The 11,695-nt window shown below is 47.4% G+C and overlaps 1 protein-coding gene across 1 annotated transcript; it reads right to left on the reverse strand.

Moving 5' to 3' along the window:
• Positions 1 to 8,338: 8,338 nt before the first annotated feature.
• SP5 (Sp5 transcription factor) lies at positions 8,339 to 11,263 on the reverse strand. The gene is given in 5 exon segments (XM_062498528.1): positions 8,339 to 9,391; positions 9,893 to 10,039; positions 10,041 to 10,099; positions 10,102 to 10,305; positions 11,245 to 11,263. Coding segments are annotated over 5 exon segments (1,482 nt in total).
• Between the last annotated feature and the right edge of the window lie 432 nt (positions 11,264 to 11,695).

The following is an 11,695-nucleotide window of genomic DNA, read 5'->3' on the forward strand; positions in this document are numbered from 1 at the left end:
AGATTTGGCTGCTTTGATTGAGGTTATCACATGGCACTGACATGGTAGGAACTTGGTCATTTCTGCAGCCAGATTTCATGAGAGACTCTGCTTAGTGCTTTTGAGATCAAGAGCAAAACATTCAGGACATAAGGATGGTATATTTCATAGTCTATTAATTTTAAAGGGGTGAGGCACACCTGTAATTGGAGGTAATCTTGATTGAATCATTGGATCCTAGATTCTGTTTATAAAATGTGCTTTGTTGTATGCTGTGTTTTTCTTGTACACCTTTCAAAGAGGCAAAAATGTTTTCTGAACTGGTAGAGGCTCTGCTGCAATCTAGGAGTCTGGCCTTGGCAGCAGGGTAAGGACTGTAGCACCCCAAGAAGGACTTGTGCAGAAAGGAACAAATCCTTACCAGGAGGCAATGGGTAATTGCAGCAGTTCCCATGAAGGGTACAGCTCCTATTGTCAAAGGACCCAGGCAGCTCAGGGAAAACCATCATGTCCCAGTGCATCACACCTGCTCTGGGGTGGCCCACGCCCCCGTAGGGCACACAAATAGTGCAGCTGTTTCTGGACCCTGTGCAGAGAAAGTAAATTCCATGGATTCACATTCTATGCTGTCTTGCAGATCTGTACAAGAACCATGGGGAATCTAAACCTACATCATTCTAATTGTTTTTACCATCGTCTAAGTTTTTAATCTTTGATAGTGTATGTATCTTAATTAGGAGCCGGTTCTCAAGTGTATTGAAAAGCAACCAAACAAACCAAATAATTGTGTAATTCTAATACATCATTCTGGGTATTCAAAACATCTAATTGCTGTAGCTAATTAAAAACAGGCTTGAGCTTACCCTACTTGTCCTTTCTTAAAAATTCTCACTAAGTGTCAGATGTTCTAGCATCCAGATCAGAATCTAGATCTCAGTATTATATCTGATGCTTGACACCTATTTTAAATTAAGTCTAGAATGAATGAATGCATATAATAAAAAGACAAAGGAGATTCGAATGTACTTAGGCACTTTATAAGGAATTAGTTTAATGTAACATACCATTCTGCTTTACTGGCTGTTTAGTATTTAATATATCTTAGCAGATTAAAATTGTGGTTCTAATGAGAAAAATAATTGAATGATAAATCTAGAAGGTAATTCCCACATTTAAGTCTCAGTGATTTCAGTACTTTGCAATTGTTTTATTTAGCTCAAAAAACTTTAATCTTCATGTGTAGTGAGGCACAAAGATTTGAAGTTTTGTGGATGGGGAGAGAACAAACCCCATGAAAGCAATATAACAGGTGCACAGTGGAACACCTTCCAGAAAACTCCGGAGAGTTTGTACCACAAACTCTCCTGAGCTGTGTAAGGGAACTGGGGAAAGTGAAGCAGCTAGAGGCTTCCAAAAAATTCTTGGGTCTTATGCTTCCTGTCTTTATTTAGGATGTGAAGGGAACTCAGACTTCTTACTAGTGTTGATAGTTGTGAGGGCAAGCAAAGGTGGCCCATGAAAACGAAAGGTTGCCTGTGTACTTTGTCTTCTCCCTCACCCTCCTCCTTGGCAGAAGCATAATTATCTTCAGATCCAGGAAGGTCTTTTTCCTCCTCTTGTGGGAAAAAACTTTCAGCAATTCCTCTTATGAGAAAAAATCATTTCCCTGTAGACTACCAGAACATGCTGAATATGTTTAGTGTTGCTCTTTGTATATTCATGTTCCCACTGGGGTAGCAGACTTATGGTTCCTGTGTTCACATGCAGTTTTAAAATGTTACACAGAGCATACTTCCCCTGAAAAGATTGCTCTGGGTTTGCTCTCTCTCACCAAAGTATTCAACCACCAAACACAGCTTTGATTACAGTATTTTGCAAGTAGCTTCTCAGTGTCATTATACAATGTATTTAAGCATTTTATTAAAAAGCTCAGACAGAGCCTTAGGCCTCGTGCAGGCACATAAGAAGATTTGGTTAATATTTTGGAAAATACAAAAGTGTAATTTTTGCCTGCTTAAAACTCTCAGTTCTTTTGGAGCAAATTAATAGCAAGAAGTCAGTGGGGCCACACTGCTGAAGGGTCAGGTAATGCTTCGAAGAATGGGCTTCCTAAATTAGGCTACTAAGGTGCACAAGCAATGTTTTGGAACGCGTAAAGCCAGCAGATGTCAAGTGTTTGGCTGTTATTTGCAGAATTAAACAAGAGCAAAGCACTGCCACTATTCCTGCTCAGAAGACTGCTAATTATTTAGATGTGAGGGGAAGAAATGAAGCTGTTTTCACACTCCTTTGGGAGTAACATATGATAGCTGAGACCACCTGACATTCTCAGGCTGTGTTATCTTTCCTGTCTAATTTTAATGAGTGAATAATGTGCATTTTCCTTTCTCTTCTTTACATGTGGATTCTAGACCTGTGGAGAGCTGTCTGAAATACGGGTGAATGTGGTAGTGTGACTGACATCTCCTTTCCATACAGATGAGAGATCTGCATGTGGAGATCACAGGCACACCATCTGATGCTGAAACAAGCATGTGGGATATGACCCCAAGTGAAGATATGGGCTTTGGCTAATAAAATTTCTTTTAACCTGCTTTATAATTAGAGCCTGTTTTGAAAGTGTGTTCTGTGATGTCTGGTTCCTATTAAAAACGAAAATGAAAAATGTTTTTGAGTATACAGGGTAATACTGGAACATTGTTTAAACACCCAGTACTGTTATAAGAACAGGGACTTACAGATAATATGAATATATTGTTTTTGCAGACAACACTACCTTTTAAAAAATGCAAAAACATAGGTACACACTATTGTTTCTGATAAAGCTACTGAGTTTGGTATTTGCAAACAGACACATTTAGGTTGTGAAAAATATCAGTTTATGGCATTTGAATACTAATTTGCATTTTGAATATGAGTATCCTAAAAAAAAAAGTGGATTTAGTTTTCATTTTCCTCCTTGTGGTTCATCATTCCTTCATAGTAAATGCTATGGTGATGTAATACTAAGTTCAGGAGATGTCAGTCACTGTCATGTTCAATGCCTATAATTCAATGGCAACAGAAAATTAAAAATGTAAAAAAGATTGCACTTTATGATGGCATAGGTTGACAGGAAAGGCAAATTAGGATGTTGTCTACTTGCTCATTACTGGCATTAATGGCCGTGACCAATACTCCAGAGAAGGCAGACTGAGATGAACTGCCTTGGTACAAGGCTCCTTTAAAAGTGCCTAGGTAATTGTGTGTACAGAGGTATAAATTTACCCTATTTATAGAACTTCTGAGTGGTATGCTAAATTCATTGGATATCACTGAACAGTAAAAGGTATATTTAATCTAAAAGTTTCAAGGCAGGAGCACTGTAGAATCTGAATTTATGCAGACACTCTGTACAAGGCTTCTGCACCTTTCAAGAGTGCACTTAATTTTTTCAGTGAACAGCAACTCAGTTAGGGCCCCAGTACAAACTTGCCAATTCTTCAGAAGGTCTTGGGCACTAACTTCAGTACCCTGCAGCACAGGATGCACCCCACAGCCACCTGAAGAGGAGATGGATCCCTGCTACGTATCTACATGTCCCTACATGCCCTTGAGTGGACATCCATAACCTTTCTCAGGAGCACACAGGCTTTGTACACAGCCCCAGGTCAGCTCCTGCTGACACGGCTAAGCAATGATGTAATCACCAGGCCTGGGTCAGGGACACGATGGGATTTTGTGTGTCCTTAAGTAAATGTGTAACACAAAAGACATTAAGAGATGATGAGGAGAAAAACAGCGCTGATGTCCTCCAGGTTAAAAGCCAAATCTCACTATCCATAATCCTCTACTGACTTGTCACAGTCAGAAGATCAAAATACATGTTTGTTTTCTTTGATTTTGGTTATACATACTGAAACACCTACATGACTTCAGATCAGTTTGGAGTAAATATAACAGGGAATAAAACCCATAAAGTTATTTAAAAGACCCTTTGAATTACATGTACTTCTGCTTTTTCTGGTCAAGACTATTCCTTCAATCAGCCTAGGGGCCTTGGATCCTTCTTCTCTATGCTGAATATTAACACTTACCTGACAAGGGTGAGCCTTGCTGGATGCTGCACATTTCCAGGTCCTCGGTGGCTTGGACAATATATAAATACAAAGTTATTAAAGATACCTGCTAGGCAATCTCTTTGAAGGAAAGCTCAACAGCCTTGAAGATTTAGGGATCCTCTTTGGTAAGTACTTTTAAAAAAGTTTGGCAGGAAAATCTAATAGGTCCTTGAGCTGATTCTATCATGTGCCAGAGTGGCAGACCCCACATCTTTACCACAGGAATTCACAAGAATCTCATAAAAAGTGTGAAATAATTCCAAAAATTGTAACAGAGCAAGAAATAAGGTTCTATGGAAACGATAAAACCTGACAACCAGCTGGACATTATACTTTTGTTTCTTACTGCTCAGTATGAGAAGAGGCTGACAAGATCCATGAAATACTACAAGGCTCATTTAAAAGCACCTCAGTAACTGTGCAACTACTTGCACTGAGATACAAATTCACTCTATTTATGAACTTTTGAGTGGTCTCCTGAGTCATTGAAAAATCACTCAACAGTAAAAGGCAGCTTTCATCTAAGTTTCAAGGCAGCAGCATATTATATTCCCTATTTCTTCAGTATTCAGGACTAATACTAGATATGTGAATTTACAAAGTGAAATAGCTTTTTAACTATATCCCTTTTTTTTGTTGATATTAATTTATTTGAATCAAATAACAGATGAATTGGTTTATATGTCTATTACACCAATGACATTTAAGTTTTAAAATTAGGAAATGAATTGACCTTGAGCAGCATATGTACTCAAAAAATTATAATTAAGAATATTAATAATTTAATTTTATAAAATGAACAGCTGTTCTAGTTAATTTAAAACAGCTAAAAGTATAAAATGTATTTTGTGAATGCAAAATTAAAAGCTGATTTTATTATGGAGTGCAATTTGGCAACTAGAAATAAATTCTTGAGATGTAAGCAATATATTTTTGTAATCCTCTACCTATACATCAGAAAGGTCACATGTATATTTAAATGCCATATTACTAAAAAAGTTTAATGATTTCAATTGAAAAGCTATCATATGATTTAGCTATTTACAGATGAGTATGAAATAGCTATGATGCATATATACTTCCTTTTCCCAATGAACTATTTAAAAGTTTTACAAATAAATAGTTTTATTAAATATTTTTATTAGAAACTTAGTTTCACTCACCTAAGTGTCCGATGTCCCTAATTTTCTGCCTTGTGTGTGTGTGCCATTCTTAGAGATTAAGATTTTCAGTAGCATTTGATACTAAAAACCTCTCATGAGAGAGGAATGTATTTAAGTGAGAACTCTTAACTAATATTGACTGCATGTATTTTAACCTGTGCACTTTCAAACTTTAATGTAGTCATTACACGTATATGCAAGGTGCATGGACTATATGATATTACTTTTTTTTTCTTTTTTTTTTTCTTCTTTTTTGTAAATCAGAGACCATCACCCTCTTGAAATGGCACTGTCACTGCCTGGGCCACAGTTTTTTGCTTAAAACCCAAATTATTTGGAGGCTCATACTTAAGTGAGCAGTAAAACTTCCAGTATTTCAGTACAAGCTGTGTCTTGTGGAATGAATAAGAACATAAAATAGTCTGCTAGATCAGACAACATAGATGCTTGGCAAATTCAGCATATCTTCAAACTGGAGAAAAATTCTTCCATAATGGTCCAGCTTAGAAATCACCACATCTACCATTATCGGGCAGATTCCTGCTAGTTACATCTGCTCTAAGGGGAATGGGTCTCCAGCTCTGAGTCTGACTAAACTTGCACCAGAAACCATCGAAGACATTGCTTCAGCTCATGCTAATACTTCATCTCAGCACTCACCCAGCAGTGAAAGGCCATCACCATGTGGGAATGACCTTTCCTACTCTGGGATAATGTTGCTTCTCCTGTACTGCTACCAACAAAAGCACTTTCCACTACTCTCCACTTTAAGTAGTTTTGATCCATACACAGAATTGAAAGACTATTTAGTGAGACAAATTCTCTTTTAAAGCAATCCAGAATTCTCTAACTCTACATTCTTAATGTAACTTAGTATCAAAGAAAGGAACCAGATTGCCATTGTGTGCCATGAAACATTTTTAAAAGCAGAAACATTGCAATTCCCAATGAAATTCTTAATCCTACATCAGTAGTAAATGGGATGCACCTTTGTCTCAAAGACTTTTTTTACTAAGGACATCTGGATCAGGTCCATCATTTGTTTTCCTGCCTTGCTGTCACTCAATTTGGAACACTGAATAATACATAATATAACACATAATATCACTCAACCACATACTTCTGACACCTAAATCTTCTGCAAAAGAATGCTACCTAATGAAGCTAAACATATTCTTCTCAATGTTTTCTATAACACAACAGCTTATAGAAGGTTCTTCAGTAGAAAATAAGACAGCTGCTTGGTTACTAATTTAGCAAGTTGGCCCTAGGAATATGGTGTGGGAAATTAATTCAGAATAATAAATATTAAAATATTGTTAAGGAACTGTACCATGGTAACTGTCCATTAACTTCTCATTATTTCAGATATGATGGTCCTCATGGTATTGTCTAATCTCATTATTCCCCAGGAGAAGAGATTCTTGGCAGTATTTTACATATATACAAACACCTTAGTTTTACATGTCCTGTCATTACAAACACTTATTGACCTGTGTTTTTTCTTGATTCAAAAGTCCATGGCAAAGTGTATATCTACCAACACGGTTGAGCCAAAGCTTGCTTGACAACTGCCACCAGAGGATCTCACCAGAAGCTGAACAGCTCCAGATTAGTCCTGGTGAAGTTTTGAAGGTGCCTTTTATTTCACTGTCTCATTAGGTAATCAGAAGATAAAGCTGATGTAATAATATGAGGAGCAATTAACATGTTCTTAATGTTAGAATGCAAAATTTAGCAAATTACTGATCAAGTTGCTCAGTTTGTTTGGCTACATAGATTCCAATTAAAAAAATAAATAGGGAACTCACTGCAGTAAGGAAGGTTGTAATTTTAAAAGAAATATGCCTAAACTCATACTTACGTGATGCCCAGTGAACGATAAGAAACCCTAAAGGCTGTCACTATCTACCAGGTACTTCTAAGCACAGTTTCGTGCCAAGTACCTTCCCCTCTGCAGGACAGCGACTGCCATTTTGTTGTACTGGTAGGGTAACATGCATCTCAGCCCCTAAATTCTGCAGTTTTGCAGAAAGTTAACATTCGAGAAGCATGTTTTGGCTCTGCTGTGCCACAGACAACTTAGGCTGGGAGTGGCTGTTTGGGGCTGGCCCTGTGGCCTGGACTTCTCCGAGAAGGGGCATCACTAACACTGACTGCTGCCCACCTCTGCACAGACACACATCCCAGTCTGTAGATCTTGACCTGCATGTTCGCTCCCAGTACCGCGCCATGCATTTCTCTTTTTTTCTCTCAGATTCGTGTGTTGGAAACAAAATACTGAAAATAATTTTAAAACCCCAAACCCAACACACCAACCAAAGCCAACAGGCACGCCCGTCCGAAGCAGCTCCCGGGATTTTAAAGGTGTTTTACCATGAGCAGCTCCCGGGTCACCGTGCGCTGAGCTCCGCTCGGCCGCCGCGATGGAGCCGCAGCCGGAGCCGGCCCGCCGCCTCAGCGGGAAATGGCGGGAAGGCGGCGGCCGCGCGCGGGGCGCCCAGGGAAGGATCAAACCAAACCGAAGCGGCGGGACCGTCCCTGCTGACCCCCGTGTGAACGTGTTTATTTCACGCTGCGGTCGCGGGTCGCTTTACAGAAACAGCTCATGCTGGACCCCGCGCGGGGTCGAAGACGGAGGGGAACACGTGTATTCAAACGTAACTATTAAATAACCTGTACACAAAACTTCAGTCTGTTACCCTGAAAGCACCGAGGGCCGAGCCCCAGCGCGGCCACACCGACGCAGCCACCTCACCCCCGGATGTCCATAAACCTCGAACCCCGCGGCCGGGCCGGGCCGGGCCGGCCCCGCTCTTGCCCCGGCGCCCGAGGCCCCCCCCACCCCCCCCAGCCGCGCTCCAGGCCGGGCCGGGCGCCTGTCCCGGGACAGCCCCGGGCCCTGTGAGCGTCCAGTGCCGGCCTGAGGGTCCGCGGAGGCCGCTCCCGGCCGGGGTCCCGCTCGCAGTGCCCGGCGAGAGTCCGAGAGCCGGCCGCCCTCTCCCCGCCGCCGCCGCCCTGCTCCCGGCGGCGAAACGCCCCCAGCCCAGGCTCGGCTCGGCCCGCAGAGGCAGCAGCCACCGGCGGTCCCGGCGGTCACAGGTCGCGGCTGTCCTCCCGCTTGACGCCGTCCGCCACCGCCTTCAGCTTCTTGTTCTGGTGGGTCTTGACGTGCTTGGCCAGGTGGTCGCTGCGCATGAAGCGCTTCCCGCACTCGGGGCAGACGAAGCGCTTCTCGCCCGTGTGAGTCCGCAGGTGCCGCTGCAGCTCGTCGGAGCGGGTGAAGCTCTTCCCGCAGAAGAGCCAGTTGCAGACGAAGGGCCGCTCGCCCGTGTGCCAGCGCAGGTGCGCCTTCAGGTGCGAGGTCTTGCCGTACACCTTGCCGCAGCCGGGGATGTGGCAGATGTGCTGCTTCTTCTTGCCCGGCTCTGCCTCAGGGGCGCTGCCCGCGGCCGACTGGCAGTTGGGGCAGCGGCAGCGGCGGCACCTCCTGGCCGTGGCCGCCAGGGGAGACTTGGTCTGCAGCAGGGCGGCGATCTGCGTCTGGTACTGAGCGAAGTCCGAGTGCCCCAGCACCAGGCTCCGCGGCAGCGCCGCCGCCGCGGGAAAGCGGTGGCCGCAGCCGCCCGGGGCGCTGGCCTGCTGGATGCTCCACCAGGGGATGTCCTCGGGCGGCGGGTTGGGCGACAGCTGCCGGCAGGGCTGGGCGGGAGGAAGCAGGTTGGAGTACCCGGGCGGCAGGGCGGCCTGGGCGGCGTAGGGGACGTAGGCGGGCGGGCAGCTGGATGGCAGAGCGGCCATGGAAGAGGGCAGCATCTTGACGGGAGAGAACTCGTAAGGATAGGAGGGATCCGCCGGCGGGGTGAGGGGCAGTTCGTGAGAACCCCCGAAGGAGGGTTGCAGGTGGTTCTTCTGAGGGGTCAACCCCAAGCTGGGATGAGGCGGCGGCAACCCTCCCGGGGAGTGCGCTGGCATCTCGCCGCTCCACGGGTGAAAGATCCTAGAGGGGGATCCCAGCGTCGGGTCGTAGGAGACCGGCAGGAAATCCGAGGGCGCGGCGCCCGGCTGCCCGATCCGGCTACAAGTAGCGGCCAGAAGAGCCAGGGGCGAGTGCTTGGCCAAGTCTGGGGAGGCGCTGGGGGTGCGGTCCTGCGCAGGAACGGGAGGGAGGGGAGAAGGAGGGAAAGAGAACGCGTTACTCGCCGCCCGCCGACGCCGGCCTGAGAGAAAGTTCCCGCAGCCGTCCCCGCACGGGCAGTAAACTTTCCGAAAACAATGCGCACCCAGAGGGCAGGACGGGCCCGGCCCCCCCGCCCCGCCCAGAGACCAGTGCCGCCGGCCCCGCCGCCGCTCAGCAGCCGCTGCGGGCAGGGAAGCAGCCCCTGCACCCCCCCCCACCCCCCCCTTTGCCCATGGAGCACTGTCTGGAGTTAGTAACGGGATGCTGGCGGCAGAGGGAAGTTACCAGCCCGAGAAACCCAAGCCCGAGTTCGGCCTCCTACCACCGCGCGGGTCCCCACCTACCTCTCCGGGCCGCCCGCCGCGTAAAGCCCCGGAAGGGAGGCGGCTGGCATCGGCTGCCCCCGAGCAATGCGGGTCACAACCGCGGGACTCGGCGGAATTCGAACAACGCCGGGTGCGGGCACTGACCTGGAGGAAAGCCTGGAGGGAGTCGTTCCGGAGGACAGCCACCGCGGCCATGGCTACTGCGCCCGGGGCGAAGGGAAGGCGCCGGGGCACTGCTGAGGCATGAGGACGCCGAGGGGAAGACGAGAAGCTGCCCAGTTTCCTTCTCTCTTCCCCCTCTCTCTCCCTTTCCTTCTGATCTCTTCGCCTCCGTGCGCGTCCCACCCCCCCGCGCTGCGCGATCTCCGCGGACTGTCTGACTGCGCCAGGATCACCTCCAAGAATTTGATAAGGACTTTGCCGGGCCGCCAACCAGTCAGAGGGAAGATTTATGGCTTTGAAGTTTGCCGCTACCCAATCATCAAAGAATAGCGGCTCTTTCAGAAGCGAAAGCAAATCCTTTGAATCCACAAAGCTCCTATGGTGTGTTTGTTGGTCTGGATAAAAGAACTGATTATTAGGGGGGATGGGAAGGGAGGAGATAAAGGCGGGACAATTAATGAAGTAATCACTATGTGGGAAATGTATATACACAAATAATTGGATTTTCTTGATCAAAGGACCCCTTACCGCCTAGAGACCCTCGCGCTGGATGTGCAAGACACTGGATCCCCCCCCCGTTTTTTTTTTTGCAATTAAATTTGTGTCAGGGCCCTAAAGTGACAACGCGTCTTTGTTATCGCTCGAGGTATCTGCCTCCGGATTCCTCTGATAGTGTTCAATGACTAAAAGCAACATAGCTCAGCGAGTTCACCTGATCGGGGCTGGTCGATCCCAGCCCTAAAACTTCCCTGGAGTAATTGTCGGTGGTTCCTCCCCGCTTCCTCCCTCCTCCCGCCCTTCCCCCGAGGCTGAGGGGTATGCCCTCGATATGACTCGGCAAATAACCTCGCATTTTCTCCTCTGGTAGCTGGATTTGTTTCACTTCGCTCAGCCGGCATTGCCCCCTTGTCACCGGGAGCCCCCGCCTGGCCCAGGGCCAGGCCAGGCGCCCAGCCGGGCCCGGGGAGGAGCGGCGGGCTGCCACCAGCAGCAAGAGCTCTCAGACAGACACACCGACAAACCGGGAAGCCGGGAAACAGAAGGGAAAAGTTTCCTCTTCCCTAGCGGGAGCCGGGTTTTAAAGACATATCTTCTTTAAATGAGGACCTGACTCTCTCTTGGCGGACCTGCCGAGCCGACCTGTCTTGAGCCGGCGGGGAGTGCAGGTCGGGGCGGCTCCGCCGGAGCACGAACGCTGTTACGCGGTTCTGCCTCCATCACTCTCTCATCTCCTGCCCGAAGTCGGCCCCGAGCGCTTTGTTACTTCATCCCTCACCTTTCGGCCTCAATCTATGCGTACATGTCTATACGCATGTGTATATGAAGGATCTAACCTGCCTTGCGTTCGAGCATGTGTGAGGCTATTGACCCTCTAATCAGCAGCAGGCACATCTGGGTCACAGCTTGCCGCCACCGTCGGCTGCTGAGCTCGGTGGGCTGCAGAGCTGGCGGGACTCCTCGCATGTGCCGCCCAGGAAGGGGCAGGCGGGGCCCCGCGACTCTCCGCGGGCCCGCTCAACTCCGCGCTCCGCCGGGGGCTCTGGAAAAGCGCTCCTCTCCTCCCCGCTTCCCCATCTGCTCCGAGTCCATCGCAAACGCCGGCCTGTTTGGCCAGGTACCAAACCAGGACGTTCATCTCCGTCTTGAGGAGGTGGGGGAGCCCTTTCGGGCCGATGCCGGCTGGCTCTGGTCCTCCGGAGCTGTTTGCACAGGTAACTCGATCCTCCCCGCAGTCGCTGGGTTCAATTGTATTCACACCGCCACTGAAGTTTCTTTAAACGCCAG

This window comes from Cinclus cinclus, chromosome 9 (assembly GCF_963662255.1).
Source record: "Cinclus cinclus chromosome 9, bCinCin1.1, whole genome shotgun sequence".
NCBI classification, from domain to species: Eukaryota; Metazoa; Chordata; class Aves; order Passeriformes; family Cinclidae; genus Cinclus; species Cinclus cinclus.